At 35.8% G+C, this 24,233-nt stretch overlaps 1 protein-coding gene across 1 annotated transcript in view; it reads right to left on the bottom strand.

Moving 5' to 3' along the window:
• Positions 1-426: 426 nt before the first annotated feature.
• The window catches only part of LOC113554993 (DNA N6-methyl adenine demethylase), a 44,122-nt gene continuing 20,315 nt past the window's right edge, over positions 427-24,233 (bottom strand). Inside the window, exons 3-18 of the mRNA XM_026959234.1 lie at positions 18,174-18,248; positions 7,919-8,050; positions 7,679-7,838; positions 7,169-7,524; positions 6,915-7,078; positions 5,181-6,638; positions 4,934-5,111; positions 4,597-4,820; positions 4,324-4,510; positions 4,007-4,234; positions 3,783-3,937; positions 3,556-3,712; positions 3,359-3,485; positions 2,680-3,248; positions 2,446-2,592; positions 427-1,932 (exon numbers count right to left, since the gene is read on the bottom strand). Of these exons, the coding sequence (XP_026815035.1) occupies positions 1,528-1,932; positions 2,446-2,592; positions 2,680-3,248; positions 3,359-3,485; positions 3,556-3,712; positions 3,783-3,937; positions 4,007-4,234; positions 4,324-4,510; positions 4,597-4,820; positions 4,934-5,111; positions 5,181-6,638; positions 6,915-7,078; positions 7,169-7,524; positions 7,679-7,838; positions 7,919-8,050; positions 18,174-18,248 (4,722 nt within the window). The 3' untranslated portion in view covers positions 427-1,527. The remainder of the gene's footprint in view (positions 1,933-2,445; positions 2,593-2,679; positions 3,249-3,358; positions 3,486-3,555; positions 3,713-3,782; positions 3,938-4,006; positions 4,235-4,323; positions 4,511-4,596; positions 4,821-4,933; positions 5,112-5,180; positions 6,639-6,914; positions 7,079-7,168; positions 7,525-7,678; positions 7,839-7,918; positions 8,051-18,173; positions 18,249-24,233) is intronic.

Raw genomic sequence — 24,233 nt, 5'->3', positions numbered from 1 at the left:
TTTATGAACAAAAAAACATTTTGGAAGACAGACTTTTTTTTATCATGAAAAATCCAGGTTAAACGATATAAAAACAAAACATACAATTTTCAATGGCGTATTAAAATTAAGATACATATTTTTTGTACTCGTCGTTAAAAAAAGCTCAGTGCTTATCAATAATTTCACATCATGATTAAACTAATAAATATATGAATACGAATGTCTTTTTATTATTTCTTAAAATAATTATCATTTAAACTTACAATATTATGGAACACACAATCATCAATAATTAAATATAAATATTATTGTTTTTTTTTTCATTTAGAATACAAAAATCGCAACATCTTAAAATATTTATTTGAAATTCAACGCATTATTAAATTTTCTTATATTTTTATCCTAAAAAAAGTCTTCCAAAAATATAATATACTTTATAATATTATATGTTTATATATTTATGATTTTTTTCCATTTGAAATACTGTCTTTTTACACAAATTTATACACTTGATTTATTCTAAAAAAAATAAATAAATTTTTAAAAATTTATGAGCGTTGTCGTTTTGCATTATTACTTATGAATAATGATTAAAAAATATTCCTATAACTAAGTAGGTCACACACTACCTCTATGATAGCTACCTAACTAATCAGTCGAATTTGATATATTTTTTTATATATTATTATTACATTTTAATTCTGATTCCGCCAGTGTTTTGTACATACTAAACACTAATAAGTGTGATGGACTTTCTACTTACGATCGTAGAGAGATCTATTTAATGAACACAAAATAAATTATTTAATAATCTTATTTTAAAGGGTGATTGGGGAAAGGAGTATACCTAAAATCGATCATTTTAAAACTCGCGGGTGAGAATAGTAGGTGAGTTTATCGACAGAATTACTTTTAGAATAATAATTTAAAAAAATTTTATACCGAAGCCGTGTTAACTTTGTTTCATCTAAAATTGTTTATACAACGGCAGTATAAATATTTAATATACATATAAATAGGCGATTAGTTAAGAGTACAAAAATAAAACACTAAATATTTTGAAATCATACATGAAAAAAAGTTGTCAATTAAAAAATAATACACACATATTCCTTATTTTTGGGAGAAAAGAGATGTTTTTCACTATAATATGTACAGAAAAAAGTAAAAACAAAAAGAAAACAAATTATAACAAAAATCGTGATTAAAAATTGATGCTTATACCTAGGGTTTTCTTATAAACTTAAAATGATTACTTAAGTCCTATCCAAATAAAAAATAAATCGATAATCGTATGTTATATAAAGCTTCTTTGGCAATCGGGTGAAATTCGGGAAGTGTAGTTGTGTGTATAATAATTTATTATATGGAGGAGAAATAACGAGTTTTTTGGCGGGTTGAGATAAATAGGGCTGGGTAGAGAAGAAAAGTCGAAATCACGTGGCGTGAGGAGCGGCCGATCGACTGCGTATAAAAACGAATATAAAAAAAAAGGAAGTAAAAAAACCTTAACCCTTTTGCTCCGGTGGCAAACGTATACGGCTACTACTGACATTGGTTCTCCTGGTACGGACCGGTTACCATGCAGGGGAACATTGGAAACAGCGTCGTCCACGTGGTGGTGGTCACAGTGGTCGATTTACGTCCACCACTGGCTGACAACAGCGGGTTGGCCGTGGTGGCCGTGGTCGTGGCTGCTGTGCCAGTGCTGCTATTGCAGTTAGTAGATGCGTTGCCCATCTTTCGCACCCTCATTTTCTCCTCCCACTCCTCCCATCCGTGTTTTGATCTGTTCAAATTTCGGTGCTGGTAGAACACTAGACTGATGCGAGTCGGGTGCAGTCTGTCAGGTTTCCGGAGTGCCGTGGTGGCATGCAATTCCTGTTTGGCCACCTCAAATAGCACAGAACCGTGACTTAGCGCTATAGCCACGCCACCCATTTGAGAATCCTGAAAAATTGCGCAAAAATGTTTTATAACTGCTCGAATATAAATTACTAAGCTAATGTCGAGAAACTAAGTTTGCGATAGATTCATGGGATACATTCGCGATCAAAATGGATGGTTTTAAACAATAAGTGTTTAAATGGAAAAAATATCTAATTAAAACGACTGTAATTAATTTTTTTTCTGGTATAAATAGTGGTGTATCGTGTATAGATACCATATGTATTGAATGGATCGGTAATTGAATAAAAAGTAAATTTTATTGTAGATTCCAGAAATATTCGAGAAACTAAATCTAATAATACTATATAGTAACGAAAATACGTAGTGCATCATTAACAGTATAAGTTAAGATTTTCGTAATTAAAAAAAAAATTAAGACTGGTTAATTAATAATTTTAATACCTTATTCAATATTAAAAATCTAAGAACTTTCTTCTTCAATGCCTACTGTCTTTTATCACACAAGCACCATTGTGCTCACCATATTCAAATAAACAAGTACATAAGACATACCTTGAAGCATTCTTCATTCTCTATGTAATCAGTCACTTCACCGATTGGATGTACTTTGGGCGCCGCTGCAGGTTCGGGCACAACTGAGGGGAAGTACGGTGTCGGTCCGTATAGATCCCATCTTGGAAGCTGGTACTGGGACATCCCCTGTAAGAAGCGAAATCGTTATTAATACGTATAATAAGTATATGGCATATTATTTATAAAAAAAAAATAAATTTAAATGTGACTTACCTGATTGAACATAGTTGTTGAATCCTGATGGTTAAATCGGGACGCATGCATTTGGAACGGCTGCGGTAGTGATGGTGGATATAAATGCGACTGTGGTTGTGGTGGTGGCGGTGGCGGATACAAAAGTGACTGTGGTGGTGTTGGTGGCGGGCACCAGCGATTAGCAGCAGCCTCGGAGTGCAGTGGCAAATACTTTGGTTGCTGACTATAACAATGACTGTATTCTGTTGGGGGGGCGGTGACAACGTTTGTCGCCACCGTCGGATAGGACAGGGCTTGACTAGATTTATAATAACAATTATAGTTGTTGACATTTGCCATCTCAGTCGGTTTCGAAACTGGTCTGCTCTGAGCGTAGCTGGTCGACTGACTATAGTGGTCTGATGGTTTTTGCACCATTGGAGTTAAATTATTTCCGGTCAATGCGGGCTCGACCGGCTTGCCACCAGGCAATCCACCACCGACGGGTGGCCATAGGTTGCGGACGTGATGCCTAGACGGCGGTTGGTAATTTGTCACGTTTGTTTTCGAGTTCATTTCCATCGCCATGCTTGGTGACATAAGGTTATCTATTTAAAAATGTTAACTATATAATATTATGATGGCTATGATGATTAAGAAAAAATGGCTGTATCATTTAGGTTACTTTAAATACTATATTTTAAAAATGTTAGCTTACCAATATTATTCCATGGACTATATTCTTGAACATTATAGAAATTAGATGGACTCTGCCCTAGTAATCCTTGATGGTTCCATCGTTGATACATGTTAATCGTTGGGCTATCCAATACAGTTGAAGATATCTAAACTCGACAATGTTTACAATTAGTTTTTATGTTTACGAAGAATATAATATGTTATGCCGAGACATACTTGTGAACTTTGTACTTGTGTATCACTATTTTGTTCAGATTTTTGTAGTCCTATGCTTGTTGGTGCTCTTCTAGGAGATTCGGGTTCTTCAACTTGGCGTTTCTTACGTCTACATGGCGTTAGTGGTACGGATCTAACTCTTACTTCGCACGGAAATCTATGGAAAATAATTTCATGTACAATTAATAACTATGCATTATAAATTATTTATAAATTATACTACATACTTGGAAAGCATTTCAACCGAACCATTTTTAAATTTATCACTTTGAGCCTGCTTGTCTCCAAATTCATCCGACTCGTCTACTACGTATAGAGGCAATACATGTAATTGTTCGTCATCGGGTTTTTGAAACCCTCGATGTTTGTTCAATGTTACTACCTAAACATTATCGTGAGTTAAAAGGAAAATATTTTTAAGACAATAAATAGTTATAATTAATTAACTTACGACTGTACAGCCATTGTGCATGTTGTGAAAGTCTCGGTGAGCGTGAGCACAAAAATCTATACAAGCTGTAACACTTGCAAAAGGACGACCAGGTTTAAAACCTAGTCTACAATCTGACGCTTCACGTTCACATTGTATTTGGTTGTTGTACGAACGTGGCGCTAATGATTTGTATAGAGGTGACAAATTAGTAGCTAGCATTTGCAATCGTTCTTCTAACTCTTGTTCCTAATTTAATTAAAAATAAAATAATATATTATTAACATATTACTTGTATATTAACTCGTATGTAAATTAATTATATCAACCAAATTTACCTCTGTCCGTACAGAAAGTCTGAATTTTCTCACATCTTTACTCCTTGCGTATTTACAACCATTGTAGTACATCGACCAAGAACAACCGAACGAAAACGAAGCTCCACATGTATCTGGGTCAAGGCCCTGACAGGCACATGTTCGTGGATCATTCGTACCACATCGTCTGGTAGTCGGTACTCCGTATCTATTTCAAATAAATCGATTGTTCATTAAAAACGTAGGTAAATAACGTGAGTTAATTAAAATGTTATGTCAATATTCAACACGCACTTGTTTAACTTATGCGATAGCATTGTATACAGATAATCGGCCTCGTCAGATAATATGCCTTCCCACGATACAATGCAAATAACAATCCAGGAATGTTGACATTTGTGCCCCCTTCGGTTTTTAACAACTATTAAGAGTTTTTCGTCTATCGACGAACGCCGTATTACCCATTTGGCCAAAGGACAGCCTTGTGTGGTCTTGCCTTCTTTACCAGTATACAATACCTATATAATTCAACACAAACAATAAAATTAACAACCACCAATAACTATATTATATATAATTGTAAGATTTTTAAAATTAAGTAAATATTAGTCGTTATAAGAAATTTTCTTACCTTTTCCATCCGTATGCCTTTTCCGCGTATACCAGACATATTTTCCATATTTGTTCTTAGTTCCACTAAACTATTAGCCGAACCCAAATGAGTGTAAAACGGTCCGGGTTCTGGTGGTGCTTGGTCGGTTGGGAAACAATTGCAATCAGGAACCGTAGCTTTGACATTAGTTTTTTGTCTAAAATAAATCATGCATTTATAAAACATAATACTTTAAATTATAACAAATTATAATAATATAACATACTTATCATCTAGATTATCAGAACATTGACTATTATTCAGGCCATTATCTTGTTTCACTTCCATTGGATCTATCTCTTCGTCCAACGTCTTTAATCTATGACAACACCCGTCAGACAAATGTTTAGTTGTTGGAGTATCTGTACCACCCATTCGACAGCACCATGGACCCGCCACAACATCAATAGGATTAGGTCCACCATTGCCACAGAATACATAGCCATTCTTTTGGCTCACTCTAGGATCGATTCCAAAAGGTAATCGGTGTAATCTCATTTCATACGGTATTTCAATAAACTCTTCTTTAACATGACTGTATTTTTGGATTTCTAGACTTTCTTTATAATCATAAATAGGTTTCTGTTGGATCTGCTGATCTTGCTGTTGTTGTTTTTCTTTTGGTTTTTTTAGTTCATTGTGGTGGTGGTAGTGATGGTATTTCGGATGTCGTTCGACTTCCGAATAGAAGCCACCACCCTCAGTAGCTAAGCTCCGAGGATGGTGGCCTTGGACTAAAAAATTATTGCTAATTAAGTTTTGTTTGGAGTCCGCCAGATATTGTTGGTGATCAGATTGATTCAATGGACTCTTGGCATCTCCACTGTCGTCGTTTCTTTGTTGACGCTGAAGCGCTTGATGCTGTTGCATTATTTGTTGTCGATGCAAATGTTGTTGGTGTATCTGCAGTTGATTATGCGTTTGTTGCATACTCTGATGATGCTGTTGTTGTTGTTGTTGTTGTTGTTGTTGTTGTTGTTGTTGTTGTTGTTGTTGCTGCTGCTGCTGCTGCTGTTGTTGTTGCTGCTGTTGTTGCTGTTGTTGCTGCTGCTGTTGTTGCTGCTGCTGTTGTTGTTGTTGTTGTTGCTGCTGCTGCTGCTGCTGTTGCTGTATTTGTTGTTGTTGTATCTGTTGCTGATGATGCATTTGTTGATGGTTGTTTTGGTCTTGCGGACTATGTCTTTGTTCAGTTTGATACTGATCATTGAGATACTGCTGATGCTGTGCAGCACTTTGTTGTGCTTGTTGTTGGGCTTGATGTTTAGCTTGTTGTTGCGCTTGTTGTTGCGCTTGTTGATGTGCTTGTTGCTGCTGAGCTTGCTGTTGATGCTGAACTTGTTGCTGAATTTGCACCTGTTGTTGTTGCTGTTGTTGTTGTTGATGCATATGTTGGTGGTTATTTTGTTCATTAGAATTATGTTCTTTTTGATACTGATCATTGATATATTGTTGATGTGGAGATTGTTGTTGATCTTGTGGTCTATCTTGTAAATATTGTTGTTGCTGATATTGTTGTTTGTTAAGAATCATTGATTTTATTCGATTATTTAAGTTGCTTTTTTCAGACACTGGTGTTGATGTATCATATTGAGTATTTGACTGGCCCCATACGCCAGTTGCTGGAGAGTCCGAAACTCGATTTCTCTCCTCCCCTATGGAATTTCCATCATTTTTACCTGGGTACCTGTTAACAACAATAACGCATTTTAATAAATATATTTTTATTTTAAAAATGTTATTATAATTTAAAAGCAAAAAAATAGTATGATTATACAATATATTAAGTATAAATCAATATAAAATAATAAAGTTTATATAAATGTTAATTAAATTGATTACTATCTAGAACTTTAAGATAATAGATATAATTACATTTTGCATAATTATAATATTATACTAAATAGTAAATAATAATGAAAAACAAATATAATATAAAAACTAGTAATAGCGATTTTTTTACCCATTAGAGTTGTGTAAACTCTGTTGCGATTGGGGAGGTTGTTGAGGTGGGTACCCAGGTATCGCGTTTCCCGCACCGGGTTGACTAAAACTGTTATTAACTACTTTGACAGATGCGTCGTTGGATGAATCCAAGGTCTGAGAAGATGGTGATTGTTCTTGTACCTAAAAGTTAATATAATAATAATGGTTATTAAAATAAAACTATATATATACATATAATATAACTTTAGAGAATGAATTTAGTATACTCACAGTCTGGGAAATATGATTGTAATTCGGTGTTCCGTTAACAAAATCTGTTCTACCCGAAGTCTCCAAGTACTCTACGTTGCCGTTTATAGTAGGCGCAACGTTCGGCACACCATTGATTAATGAACTAGTGGTTACTTGGGTGGGTTGATGAGCGAAACCATTACTAACTTGAATGAACCCGGTTGTCGGCGTTTGAGCCGCGCTAACCGTTTGATATCCTGGTTGATTATAAACGTTTGGTGGAGCGTGAGTAGAATAATGTAAAGTGTTGGCAGGCGAATGGTATCGTATGTCTTCTAATTGAATTTGTTGGCCAACATACTGAGGTTGAGGCGATTGAGTAACAGCTGTCCATCCTATATAAATATTACATCAATGTAATATGACTTATACAAATGTATTTACGCATAAATAAACTTTTTCACGTTATTATTTTTATTTTTTATGATTTTTTTGATCAAAGTTTATTATATAACGTGTGCGTTATTATTTGCGTGTTATCGTACTAACCCAATGCGTTTCCGTCAGTTGAGTGCCACACAGTGGCTGGCGTTCCGAACCTGCTGTCTCTAAATCCTATACCATTGGGATCGGATTCCATAATGCTAACTGCCTGATTGCCGTAAAAACCAGCCCCGTTTCCAGACGTCGTCAATACCGTACCGGAAAGCTAAAATAAAAACAACATAATATTATAATAACATGAGCCACGGGGATACCAAAGTATCTGTGATTCGAGTGATATCTTACCGAATTATGATGGGATTCGGTCATGACCACTGGCGATCCAGGAGCTCCGTTCAGTGGAGTTGATGGCCCGGGGGACTGTTGTTGTGCGCCCGAGTTACCGGATATCGAACGGTTGCCCTTATTTCTGTATGCCTGTTACAAATATACCTCAACGTAAGACTCTGATCAATAAATAACATATTAACGTGGCACAAATAATATATTACGATAAAACGTAAACAGACTGTTGATAATGTAAAGAAAAAAATGGCTGTTTGGGTTTAATAATAGAAATAACTGCACTGTGTGTGGGCGTGCGGGTATTTTTGATTCAGCGCCAAGCAACTTTCACGGGTTTTCATCAATGTGCGTCGGTGGTTTTCGTCTCTCTATAATAGTCCGCTTTTCGACAACTATATATAATACTATACTACTACAACTACTACTACTACTAAACTACTTAAAACTACTACTGACTGGTGATGATGCTGCATCGCAGCCAGAGATCGCGGGAAATGCGCTCGGGGGATTTTACCCGACCTTCCACAATCATTTTTCGAGGAACACACTTGTTACGCGCCATTTTCACAACCCACACAACATATATATAAGCACACGTATATATTGTATTATACTATACAAATTCCATACCCCGAGGGATAATAAAAGAATGAGTGCTCGGTGAAGTGTGTATGGCGGGGAGGAGTGAGTCGACGACTTTAAGCACATTGTTTTCCGAAATCAAAAGCTCTATTATTTGAAATGGGTCCAACTTGTTCATGTATAATATATAAATATTATAAATGACAATTTATACGAATGGAATAGAATCTTTCTTGTGGTTTGACTTTAGTCACAGCTCTCTGTGCATGACGATAACGTTAACTACTACCTATTTATCGGTGCATACTATATTACAACTACTATGATTTGATCGAGTTATCTCTAAACGACTATTCGATAAAATAATTATAATTCTTAAAGTGAACGTGCATAAACGAATACATTCCTTTAACTGTTTTCATAGTAATCTTAAAGATAATTATCGATGACCAAAAAAAAATTTTCTTAAGTATATAATTATTACTTATACCTAACCTAACCTCTATAATAATGTATAATCATTGATCAAACAAAAATTAATATTATATAATGATATCTGTATATATATATTGATCACATTAATCAAAATAAATAAATTCTTTGATCAAACTACGCGTTTGCGGGCACGCGGCAGGCTAAACAAATTATTATCGTAATCTTCTTAAAATAATCAAATCAATGGTCGGTAGGCTAATGGTATTATAATAATAAATTAATGTTCAAAATTGTTGATACAAGTTTAAATTATCACACTGTTTAATACTTATTCGTTTATATGTCCTCATTAAAACAGATTTGTATAACAGACATAATACTATACTATTATATTTTACGTTTAAATAATAGACCAACCTAAGAACAGAATTATATAAACGGACTTAATAAAAGTATTCTTATAGGTTGTATTCTAATAAAATATGATCTACATTATTATGAACAACTGTGAGGTTGTATAGGTACGTTAATTAAAAAAAATAATTTACAAATAAACCTATTTTCTTATTTTTACATTAATTGTGAATCATACAAATTATAATTTAAATTATCTTGTCCACTTCCTACATCTTATATAAATATAATAATATATTGTAATAACTGATAATCGTTACAATTTTTAGGCCAGTTAGATAAGTTTGAGTGTTGTGAGAACAAACAAATAACACGTAAGACAGACTTTTGACCTCGGATGGTATATACTCGTAATATAAAATCACCTGGATAATATATTTTCGAATATTTTAATATACATATTATATATTTATATATATTCACCATACATTAACGGTACGGCAAGCGGTAGGCTGTTCTATTAAGTATAATATATGTATACCACGTTATAACATATTGTGTTGTATACGCACGACGACGACGTAACATATATACATATTATACGATCGTAGAACGTGTGCGACCGAGGCCACTGCACGAAATTACCATGAAACATCAATAACGTGAACTGCGATTACTGCCGTACAATATAATACATTTGTGTACTTCCATAATTTAAACACACCGTGTTTTGGAGAAAAAACTAAAACTGCGACTACCTAACTACCGAACAACGGTTAAAATATTCTCTTGAAATTCGATTGTTATACATTGAAATTCTAAATACTCAGAATAACATGACATGATAAAAAAAAAACATTAAAAAAAGATAAAACTTAAAAAATATTAAAACAATAAAAATTTAAAAATATTTATTTTTAAAAAAATGTTTTCAAGTAACGACCTAAAAATAATATCGAAAACAATGTAAAAAAAAACATTGTTTTTTAAAATGATAGGTGTTTTACGAATAAATAAACCACCAACATATTATTATCGTTTAATCACGCGGGTGCACCGTAACATTATCAAACGTTACAATGCTCGCGTTCTCACAGTAATTTATTATTATAATTATCATCTGCAGAATTAAATACTATATATAGGTGTTGTAGTACGACTGTACCGTTTGCCTAGGGCCGTTATCGTTTCCCCTCCGAGACGTGCCCGTGCACAGAGACGAGCGAACTGATTTTAGCGTTTTCTACCTTGAAAATCTTAGCGAGAGTGTAGGTAAGTACCTATCTTCTGCCGTAAGTGTATATAATTTCACTGCAGCATCACCGTCGTATTATAATGTATCGTGCCCACCGAAATCATAACCCGTCTAATCGTTCTCCCCTGTACGGACATCCGTAGCGTAAAAAATAGTACCTACCTCCTATATGTATTGCTTGCGCGGACTCGCTCGATCGGCTAAACCGCGTATACTCGTCGTGTCTACCACCGTTTCCGTCTTTCGCAGGCCATCGTACGCGATTCGCGATTATTTGAATATTAAAAACTGCTGTCGTTGCTGGAGACGCGTTTGAATAGAATTTCGGCGGCGGAGTGCACGGTGAGAGCGCATTCGACGATATCAGCGGAGGTCTGACCGTGTGGTATTATCAGTAAACCGCGACTGTCCTCCGCCCGCGCCGACATACCGCCGCCGACGCCGCCGTTCCAGCCCTTCCAGTCGACGGAACGCGCGAGTGCACATAATTATATTTTTATTATTATTATTATTATTATTATTATTATTATTATGTGTAGTAGTAGTAGTAGTAGTAGTCGTAGTAGTAGTAGTAGTAGTAGTAGTAGTAGTAGTAGTAGTAGTAGTAGTAGAGCGCGCGCGCACAGCGAGCCGACGTCGAGGCCACCGCAGTGCGGCCGCGGCCCCGCGCCATAATTATCGCGCGCTACGTGCCTACGTCTTCGAAACGACGTCGTGTTTTTTATTATTAGGCACGTTATTGCTCTCGGTGGATGGTACGACTACATTACGCGTCGGCTCCGATATTTTTTTGTGGAAAGGGTTTGAACGTTTTTCGAAAAAATCGCCGGGAACGCGCGTCATTCGTGATGCGCATACGTCAAACGTCCAACGCTACTCGTCGTCGTCGTCGTCGCGTGTTCCCCTCTCGATCGGATCACCGACGATTGGGTATGAGTATACGTTAATTATTGCAGTAGCCATCTATTACGACCATTGTTATAACTATAACACGTCTGTCCGTTATCGTCGTAAAGTGCGGTAGTCGCTTGCCCTCCACCCCGTCCCGCGCGCTCATCGCCCACACCGGCCGGCTGCCGCCGCCGCCGCCTCTGAATTACGTGCGCGTTGTACGCTATTTGGGTCACGTCACACTTATCGCTGAGGTACGCGGGTCGTCGACCAGTCGTCCGATAATTAAGTATTGTGATTTATAGGTAATAATAATAATAATACACACGGATCGGCCACGAGCTCCATCTGCCCACTCCATAATATATTATATTACATTATATTATACACTATTATAGCTATTATTACACAGTCAATCACGGTTTGCTTGTAATATAAGGATTTACAATAATATGATACAATACAATATTATAGCTAATAGTCGTGACGTATCATCATCTATAGGCCGTATGTTAACGTATATAATATTATTTATACGATCGCGTGCGTAAATTGTGTAATTGTTCAGATATCGATACGTTTACAGGATGAGTTATCGACCGGCTTCCGCATAGGCAACTACTTATGTTCGACGCGACATCGTCGTTTCCCGAAAATAGATCATAATTCACGTATATTACAATATAATATACACATGTCTTGCTCGCAGCATTAAAATATCTATTCACAATTTATACCTGTAATGTAGGCTTGGAGATATATTATTTTGTACGTGCGTATAGATAATGCAAACATAAAAAAAAATTATTTGCCATTTTCACCGACCGTGAAATAATTAAATAAAAATATTGTGTAAAATATAAACCTATAAGTTACGCCGTAAATTGAAACTTTTATTTTTAATGGTTTCAACGACAATCTTTCCTTGATTAATGCCCCGGCCTCGTCTGACACGTATATAGTGTTCTTAAATATACTACCCCTTTAATACTGGTTTAATTAAAAATGTTTTTCCTGAAAAACTCATCGATACCTCAATTTCTGTATATTATGTAATAGAGTATAAATATTTATCGACAAAATCATTCGCTGATGATTCTTATCTAAACATATGTCTTAAATCTGTCATATTATTATATATGTCCTTTTCTATACTAAAGACCAACTATTCTGAAGCGATTTAGTAAAAAGGTAGGTATACTTCTGAACTTCTTATAAAAAAAAATTGATTGTCCAGAAATAATTCATATTACCACGCATTATCTTAATAATAATTAATGCATAACAGATTTTACTACTTTATTGTTTTCTTATTTTTGAGGCGTGAAAATTTCCAATCCCTAAAAATACATTTGCACTGCACGTATATTGCAATACACGTAGGCGTAATAATAACATTCTACGTCGTAATTATCAGCCTGCAAAACTTTGCTGACAGCCGTAATACCGCCAATATTTATTACATAATTTAGATCTCCGAAAGATTTTTCCATGTTTATAATTGCATTTGTAATAACATGATAACAAATTGTATGCAATAAAAAACGATATCAATCAGCGGAATATTAATGACCTTTATTTTTGCGTTTTTCCAAAATCTATTTAAAATATAAATTGTAGTTAGAATTTTTATTCGTAATTCACACAGCTGTGCACCAATTTTATCTTATTTTATTTTTATGCAAACATTATTTTTACTGTCATTTTGACGAACTTTTCGTCAAACCTATCGCGATTTGTCATTACACCGACTGCCGGATTTGGCGTGATCTATATTATGCCTGATAACGCTCGGTGAAACAACTGTCCAACCTCAAATAATAATATTGACATATTTTGAAATTCAAAAACTGTATCAATTTAAAGGCGAACAACTAAAGCGCATACATAGTCGGACCACGTGCAACTTACATACAATATTAGTACATCACCTTATCTAAATAATGTATAACGACCGTCACGTTCAATCTTTCTCGATGAATAGCTCAAAACCAATTATGTGGATCAAAAGCGTATAGAGAATTTCATAGAATATAATTTTAAACTTTAAAATTAAATAAATAATCAGTCACCAAATGGCAAATAGTAACTTATTAAAAATGTGAATAAAAATTCAAAACAATAATATAATAACACTTAATTTAAATAAAGTAATTATTATATGTGTAAAAAAACAACCATGTATAAAATGTGTCTCGTTTGACTCTTTCCTAACCGTGTATCAATGACTTAAAACGTATACGGTTTTTGATAAGTAAAAAATGAGAAATTAAAATGTAAGAAATCATATATAAGGTTAATTAACATATAAAAACCTAAGAATTTATCTTTTTTTTTAATAAAACATAGATCATAACTTTTAGGGATATAATGTATAGTGTAGCTAATGTCCAAATCAAAAGTAATATCTATATTTGCTATTCAAATATTCAGTGAATACAAATTTCCCGATCGCAAAATCACAAACCACAATGGCATATTTGGATAATATATTTTGGTACAAATGTTAGGCAGGTACTTATACTAAATCAGATATTCTAGTAGGTAAGTTTATATTGATTGAAAAAAAATATTTACAATAATAAATCAATACGAGGGATACGGCATTAACCTCGTTTGTTTTTTAACTACGAAAACCGCTGAGGTTAACATTAAATAAATCGTTTTTTGGAAATAAATAAGTTATATCAATAATGCCGCCATTATAGTAACACTATAATATAAAATCGATAGCAAACCGACCAAAATATAAGCACATTATCTATTTTCATTAGCCAAATTAAAATTTAAGGTTTCTAAAACCTTAATAATTTACGATATAAAAGATTACGAAAAGAATTAGAATTTATAAGATCTATAACACCGTTAATGGTATACTCACAAACTATAAACAAACGTCATTAAAATACAATACATAAAGTAGCAGTTCTTGCTGCAAATAAATGCATTACATAATGGTACCTACTGTATGTATAGAGTATAGACGAGACATCATCTCGACACAAGCATTACATGGTTCTTACAAGTGACTATATCCTTAATGAAACCAAATAAAACCTGATGCTATACAACACAATGTCTTTCTATATAAAGGTCAGCGGCGTTTTCACACATATTATGTGGATTATACGACATGCCACCAACACCGTGTGTTCACACCACGAATGAGCCATGAACAGTTGTTATGACATCCGTTCGGAACGAGTTAAATCTAAAATATTATAGACTATATGGAAGCCGTCGATCGTAGCGAGTGAAAAAAAAAATATTTATACCGATATATAATATAATAAACACGAAAAGTACCTACTACGTATATGTTCCGAAACGTATCAAATTACCGGATGTACCAGTTCTCAGATACTCGAAAGTGCCATTTAATATAAAACATTAAAACCTATGGAATTTGACTCCTAGAGCACGGGTTAGAAAAAAAATATATATAATAACAACAATAACATTATGTGTATTACGTGGTATACCCCACTAATCGATTCATTCTTCGTTCTTCAATCGTTGCATTCGATCTTTTGAATTATTAATCAAACACGCGTCAATTGAATTTCGGATACTGATGACCAACGTCGTTTTTCAATCGACGTCCAGTATATAGAGCAGGATCAGTTTATTATGATATTGTACGTCTTAAATAAAACACGAAATTAATTGTTCCAATTAGAATAAGTTTAACGTGGACGCGCATAAAGGTTGCTATGAATTCGTTAAAAAACATAATATGATGACGAAAAGTAAAAACGGCACAATTTTTTTTACGAGTCAATAAAAACATTGGCAGTTTTAGTAGTTAACAATAATTAAAAAGCATTGTATTAAACATATAAAAAAACATCATGAAATATCTGAACGTTTAATTCATTTCGGCCATTACGTCGTCACGTAGATTGTTGCCGCCATATAAATTAAAACGTCAAATTACGTCGAGCCACTTATGCTAAAAAGTAATTCCTTCAAAAAATTTGAGGTCGAATAAAAAAAAATTCCAATTAAAAATGATCGCACTCTCGTGAGATAAAATATTATAATAATGTAAACATCATGTGAATATAATATTATTATTAATTAAAAATATTTCCAACGCGTCCCCGTCAGATTCACGCGACGCCGCGCGTTATGTGCAAACACAAGACGGCGTACCCAAAAGTATGTTAGATTGCCTATCAGACAAAAACGCGGCGCTCGCAAAAAATGTTCGGTCGAAAAATCGATCGATAGCCCGGCAGTGTTACCAATCGGATTTTTCTAAGCAATCGATGGACTTGCCGACTGACGGTAGACTTACGAATCAGTAATTATTATAATAATAATTTATGGCGTCTATAGGGACGGGGAGGAAATCGCTAAAGCGTATTTTATCGCGGAAAAAAAAATAATACAAACCCTATAACGTCACACCTATTTCACGTACGCCACCGGATTATTCAATTACGTTGTCGGTGTACACAAAACGAGTGATTAGTTTTTTCGGCCGAGGGGCTGCCACCTACCCCCATGAGTACATCCTCGGCGGACGTTTGTCCGCGTAATGGAGTTTCGCGTGCGCTAGCGTAATTACCGCGAGGCAAAAACGTGTGTTCGAGGCAATTACTACAAATAAGAGGGTGAAACCAGCGATCGGGATGAATGTGTGTACGATTCTCGCACCTCTCCATCCGCCAACCACCCCCCCCCCACGGTCCTAATCAACCTATACAGGGGTGGCCGCGAGATATTATGAAATAATAAATAACGCACGCGAAAGCCGCGCGCCGCAGACGTCGTCGTCTGCCGCAGACTGTGTGTGCAATCGCCGACCGATCGATTCGCCGCGACACGATACGAGTCTTCGTCGGTCGACCGCGACGGACCCTCCGATGGTTTCACTACGTCAAAGAATAAATTAAACATTGTCGGTAGAAGCTATTGGTACCATGGTAACCATCACGCGAGCCAGCATCCGTCGTGTGTTTGCAGTAGTGCTTTGTATCCACCGGTCACCCGCACCTAATATATAATGCGCTCCGTGTACGCGCATTTACGGTACATCATAAACGTATGCACACGCGATATTATTAACGCAAACACGGTGTACATAAACGCCGCAAACGAATAACTAGGGGAACTTTTGAAGGCGCGACAGCGGTTGTCAACCGCGAAAGACATAATGTACCTGCAGTATACCACGACGCAACGGGTCGTGGTGAGCTTTTCATCAAAACCGCTAGCGGTGACGACGACGACACCGCAGCCACCCCTTTTTCGAAAGAGTCATAAACTGTCCTACCCCACGGAGGCGACGATCCGTGAGGGGCGGGTTTTTCTGTCTCCATTGAAAACACCAGCGGTGGATGCATATAGTAGCGGTGCAGGCGTATAATAGTTGATGGTGGTGCAAGCCGAAGCGGAGGCGACAACCACGACGACAACGACAAAGTGCCCTTTTAACCCCCTCACACGCAGTCAGTATGGCGGCGGAGAAGGATTTTGCCTAATAACCTCGTTTATGTTATGTGTACGCAGACGAGTGGTGGCCCCCACCGAAAATCCCGCGGGCCTTTGTATACACACCAGCCCGTCCGTCGGCGGAGAGACCTTAACCCTGAATGCCCCCGACCTAGATATAACATCTAAATCGCGAGTTCGTTTACCCGTTTACCGTCGAAACTACTTTGACGAGACAGTGCAGCTGCACGCACAACCTATAATAAGTTGCAAAAAGAATCAGCCCCTACATTTTTATTTTATTCACTCATTTAATCGATTTCTAAAGCACGTTATCGTCCACAATATATTAAGCGATATTATTGTATGTATTTATTAAAATACTTTCTAATCATATTCAGATTCATAAATTCGTACAAAATAATACATTATATTGCATTTCTTAAAACGCAGAGCTATAAAAATCAAGATTGAACGACATTTATATAATTTAAATAATATGCATTGTATATTATTGTGATGTGTGCACTGTAAAACGGCATTTCAATAGCCCCGCGATTTCCATTTCAGCCAATTTGATCACATGAATTCTATACGGTTATTGAAACCTAAATTCTTTTATCTGCTGCACGACGAAATCTCACGCAAAAACCAGCTGAACAGTATGATAATAATGTGTACAGGATGGACCACCTTGTTTTTTCCATCATGACCGTATCGGTTACAAGTTATAATATATTACATGGGAAAATGCGCATATACGCCAAACGATTAGGTCAACGGTATTAGTCAAATACAACTATTTTATACGAAATTAACCATTACGTTTTCGTGTATACTGTGTACTGGGCACTCGAAAATCGATCGGGTAAGCTATACGTTGGCGATAGGAGTTGTGTTAAAGCCGATTCCTGGCAACGACAACTACTATAATAATACTTTATTATACCTTTATAAACCGACAATATTACATTGTAATTTCATTATTGTTTTCGATTTTCCTGAACTATATTACTTCCGTCCCTGTCGTAGTTACTGTTTGGTGCACTAGATGCCAGTATACCACTATATTTACAACGACCGACAACAAAAAATATTACGCGATTTTCATTTGTTTTTAATTATTACTTCGTATTTAAAAAAAAAAAAACCAAAATATTTTCTTATTATTTAGCTCAAATTGTGGACGAAAAATCAATGTTCGAAGTATACGATGGGAAAGTAAAGATTAACTATTAAAAAACCCAAAGTGCCATAAATAATAAATAAAAAATAAAAAACAAAATAAAATAAACATACCGCTCGACTTCCTTTTCCACGCCCTCTTCGATTTTCCCCTCGAGGATAGGATTCGTTGGTCAGGTATAGGAGGTGCTGAAACAATATAGTTTATAAATTTAAATAAACGAAAACAAAAAATAATCGTAAAAATAAAACATAAATGATAGTAGTAATGCGCGAAACCAAAACCTATGTATCACGAATTATTAGGTAGATATACATATTGTTATAATAACAGTGGAAACCACTTATAATTAATAAATCATTAACAGCCACAGAGCCACTTTTACATCGTTGCTTATTTCTTGTTCGCGTTATAGAGAAATTGAAAAAAAATTATTTTTATTAAATTATGCATCAATTGTCCACTACAATTAAAACTAATTTGACGTCTAATTGGTTTTTATAACTCGTTTATTATATAATTTAATAGAAAAAAATACTCCTTTTCAGGTTTAATGAAAACTCTTATACTAGGTATATATTGTACCACGATATCATCGTGCATTATATATCCTCGGACTATCGTTATCGTCGTAGACGGATTCCCGAGACGACCACCACTATGTATAATAATAATAGAATGTGTTTAGCCGCAGTCGTCGTTATACACAATATTAGTGTTATTACAACAGTAATATCATATATGCGATAGCTAAAAACATCAAAACGTACGTTCACCTAATACGTGTAATGCATTGTATATTTTGTGTAATGCCTATGTTTATTGAATATAAAATAAACATAATATATAATATTATTATTGTACAGCTTTTGTACGTTAAATCAACATGACGTGTAACTCTATATAGGTACCCGGCGACAAACAAAAATCCTAAACGCGTGCGCACATGATATATATTCACCGTTCACGATGTTGAGTGTAAAACATGTATCCATGTATCATATAATAGTATATTAAAAAAAAGGTAAGTGCTCCAGTTAATCCCGCGCGTACATAGTGTATACATACCCAGCACGGTCGGGAGCATATAGCGTCGTCGGGGTGCGCGAAAGTGCAACTCTCGCGCACACGCATACTGCAAGAGCGTATACAATCTAATTTTGGACCGTTTTTCACGTGTCCTGTACGAATGCAGCAGACTGAGTCTATATACACCATGTTATATTGCGTTACGGTAAGGTCATCGCGCGTCTACCGTCGTCGCCGTCGCATATGTCAGTCTAGATCGCATATGTATATATATGTATAGGTACTCGTATATACGACTGTAATACATACATATATATATATATATATATATATATATATATATGCTATATACACAATATTATATTATACATGTTTTATATATATTTATTACACGCACACGCGTGTATAGGTATACGCGCGGGTTTACGCACACCGTGTGTAATATATGCGCATGTGTGTGTGTGTGTTATAATATATGTGCAGTGTATATATTGACATCTGGCACCCATCTGCCACGCGATTATATAATTATTATAAACTATATACATTCACGACCGTCGCGCGTACATTAATAATATATGACTTGACTGAACGTCGAGCCGACTTATCCTGGCCGAAGTAGAAGTAAATAATAATAATAATACAGTATAGTATTGTAGAAGTGATATTAATACTGCAGTAGTAGTAATAGTAGTAATAGTAGTAGTAACAGCAGTCATAGTATATAGTATGAGTGGCGAAGGACGCGAATATAGAAGGAAAATAATGGTTTATTATTCGCACACGAATTGCACTATTGCAGTCGATTTCTTTCGAATAAACCCCCTTCTGTTACGTACTCGAAGCGCGACCTAAGTAATAAAACATATACATGACGTCGTCTCACCGTCTGCGACGCCGTCTGTGTTCTACAATATAGCCTAAACGTGCGTAATGTCAATGTGTATATATATATATATAGGTATAATATTGTTACAACCCCATTAAAAACTACACCGTTTCATTCAAATCGGAGATCTTCATCAGCAGGTTATATTAATGCGCATTCGCATTTAACCCCATCATATCGAATCGCGATTATCCGATTTATTGGACATCAAAGTTTTCACGCAGCAAAAACAGCAGCAGCAGTAGGTATTTACTAATTCCTAGACTTATACGTATTATGTTATTACGTATACATTTTAATATACAGGATACAGTTGTTTTATGAACTCGCAGTAACTATAAGTATTTATCGGCGCGCACCTATAAATCGTATTACAAAAATTAACAATTATTAATCAGTGTAAATATATTTTATTATCATTCGACTATATAAGTCGACGATAAACTTAAAAATGTACATCGATTTACTTTAACATCATATACCCGATGTTGATCTCCTAAATAATTGCATTATATACCTATTATACTCATCTATTCACTACGACGATATATTATATTTACGTACATATACATAGTATATTCGCCGTGACTCATCCTACCCCCGCGCCGAGAACGCGGTGCGTAGACCAGCGCAATCGGTAATAACGCCGTCGGAAGTACTCGCGGGGTGCGTGGAGGGGCGCGTGCGCATAACGTATACACCCGATGACTAAAATGTTTATATATGTGTGTGCGTTGAACGTCAACCCTTAGCCGTGCGCTTGTGTACGAAAAAATATATATAATATATATCGAATCTGGTGCCGCCGAAACGGTTTACGGCGAAAATGTTGTGCATGGAAACTTTACGCGCGCGGGAGGCGGTCTATTCGCACGGTTGGCCGCGACTCGAGAAATCCGTTTTCGTCATCGCGCGTCATCGAAAACACTATCGCGAGCACAATAGTATATACATTCATATAATATTATTATTATATTACTATTACGAGTTCGCATATGATAGATGAAAATCGTATTTTTGCGACGAAAATAACTATCATCGCGATAAATTGGCGCGTACTATAATATATTTTATTGTTCTGGTGCCAACTCATAGCGGTGAAGGTCTCACAAACGATTAAAAAAAAAAAAAATTATATAATATACGATCTCGAGAATCCGCGAGTTACGATGATGGTCTTTCGTTGATGATATTAAATTATTATTATTATTATTATTGACGTCGCGCGTATACATAATGATATGACTACATTTAGATCAACAAAATATATGGTATATATAATAATTGACAATAATATTATATGGGACGAAAAAAAAAATACTTTTTAAACGAATTAAGCGGGTCTGTAAATTAGAGCTCAATTATTGCAAAGCACATGCTGCCGTATACGTTATATTACGTAGTGTATTATATATGTTTTGCTGCGCGCGCTATACATATAATATTATATTTTATTTAACGATCGCATTATACGACGACGTGTGGTGAAAACAACGACGTCAGACGCGCAAAATAACGAAAAAAACGAGAACAACAATATACTGCAGCGGAGGCCGAACGTTCAGGACTATTACAGGACTATCTGTTTGTATTATGACGTTTTAGAAAAAGCGCATCTCCGCTCCGCTGTAAATGCGGAAATGCGCTTGCGGTCGTCGTCAAAAACCCGTTAAAATTCCGGGGCGCGAATTCATAAATCTTTAATCTTCTAAAATATATCACATAATATCATCGTTACCGGGGACGTATAGGTACGGAAAAAACGGTCGTAAAATAAAATCACGCGTGCTAACCGCACGATGGGTATACGGTTCGTCATTCCGTTCACGGGACTTCGGTGGACAGCGCGTATATACACGACTGACTAGTAATTAATGGATTTAATTTGATTTTTAAAGACGCATCGTACGATGGCCGCTATAGAACAGTAATACTTTGCTTGAAAACGAAAACGATTGACTCAAAAATCGTTTTCGAACCTCCCGAAGTCAAAAGTCATTGGATAACGGTCTTCGGTGCCGTAGCAGATCGCCGGTCTGTGTATACATATATAAATATACATATTATGTATAAACGCTTTGTAAATACGCGCGGCCGCGCAGGGTCGTCTGTCCGTCGATATTATCGCGTGGAGACGACGGCAAAAAAAAAAAATTGATCGCGCGGCGGAGGCGTCGTCGTCGTTGATGCGATGCGCGAGAGAACGCATCGGCGGAGTGTCGCGAAGGGGACGCGCGAGAAGCGGCAGCGGCGGCGATGAATCACACGCACGCGGCTTCGGCGGTCGGCGGGTGGCGGGTGGTCGGCCGACACGCATAAAATCAATACTTTATTCACACGCACAAGCGGGGACTATACGCGCGCCGCACCCACGTGGTGTCCGCCCAGCGACGACGGCGACCGCGGCGGCGATACCACGTGCGATCCGCACGGCCGCGCCGGCGTTCGAGCGCGGCTGTCCGAGTGAACTTGAAAACGCGACGGCGGCGGCCGTGTTGTGGATGAGCGGTCGGATGCGCCGCCGGTGCGAGCGCGCAGGCGATACGCACGTCGCGGGCCGCCACCGCGAGCGGAAACGGGAAAAAGTGTATACATACAAACACCCGTCGCCGAGTTCTTTACCCTTTAACCTTAGCGTGCGATTGTTTACTACGACAGTACGCGCGCGTAAACGTCGCTCTACTCGCTCTTTGATCCCGCGTATGGTTCAAGTGCATCGTACTTTTCTATTTCCCGCCCAAAAATAAGAGCCTTTGATGTTTTTCGCGCGGACCGCGATCGTTTCGATGCATAATATTATACCTATGTAATATTATTATTTTTATTAATATCGTAATGAGAGTATTACGTAGGTAGACGATTATAATAATTGTGTTAGGCGAATTGAAATGGTGTTAAACAGATCCTCTCACCCCGTGTAGATGGTTCGAAACGAATAAAAAAAATAGGTGTATATCATATTATAATGGTATTATTTCGAACGTCACCGCCGCGATGTTTTAAAAAACTGTGTGATCATTGTTCCAAAAGAAAAACCGTGCGTTTCGTAAAATATTGATTAGTATAGTAACCGACGATGTGTTACGGTCTATGTATAGATATATACGTACTGTTGTGTATTTATTTACTTTAATATTGTTACAGGCTTTCATAACGTGTGAATAAATCCAAAATCAGTTATATAATGTTTATTAAAATGTTCAATTTTATAGTTTTACAACAGTAAATTTCATAAAAATAACATACTACACTACACTAAAGTATAGAGTTAAATTGGAATGTCTAAAAATATTAGGTTTTACAAAAAAATGTTTTTCTGTATTAGAATCGTGTACATAATACATGTAATCGAGATATAAAATTCCATATTAAAAAAGATACTCAATTCAAGCTTTAAGCCTTGGTTATTATATATTATCATAACATTTATAACCAATAATAAACATAACAAGTAGTTTATTATACTTTCTTATAACCACGCGTACTTAAAATGTTTTTAAAATGGATCGATCGCGTTTGTTAAATTTGTATACGAACGGTGAAGTATTTAAAGTAAAAGAAATAAATCATACGAGATGGTTGGTGCCAATGTAGCGAACGAAATAAATATTATATTATGTGTATTATATAGAGTGATTGAATATTTTTCCATAAAAGTTTATAATAATATGCTGAGATTACATTTTCACTTTATGACCAGAAATACGCGTTACATCGTAGTATTTGTATGGAACATTTAACATTTACGTGTTTAGCCGCGAATGCTCATCGGAGGGGAAAAAATCAATTTAGGTACACCCTTAAACTTAAATATTCTGCTATAAGTCATGTGTATATACACTATGCTCTATAGGTATAATCATACATAAATACGTAATACAAACTTTAAAAGTGTAAAGTGTATATGGTGTTATTGAAGTTTTCATCATTGGCGTCGTATATGTAAACATATTATTATTATGTATGTGAGTGCAAGTGAGTTCTCCCTTATTCGCTGTGGCTCGTGCAGGGGATGACGTCTTTTTTCGTACGTCAATTTGTATGCAATACGGTTAATAATAATATAATAACGTTTTAAAACATCGCGATTGGAAAGTAATTATTAAGTAATATTGTTATTCTCATTCGAAAAATAGATATAGAGTAAATACATATATTATACAATATACGTATCATTACTTATTAGTACATAATAATATAATATTATAATTTATAGTATAATAATAATATATGTATAATGTATATAATATATTTT

This window comes from Rhopalosiphum maidis, chromosome 2, assembly GCF_003676215.2.
Source record: "Rhopalosiphum maidis isolate BTI-1 chromosome 2, ASM367621v3, whole genome shotgun sequence".
NCBI lineage: Eukaryota > Metazoa > Arthropoda > Insecta > Hemiptera > Aphididae > Rhopalosiphum > Rhopalosiphum maidis.
Note: the sequence above shows the minus strand (reverse complement) of the source record. Positions and strands in the feature narration are given on the sequence as shown.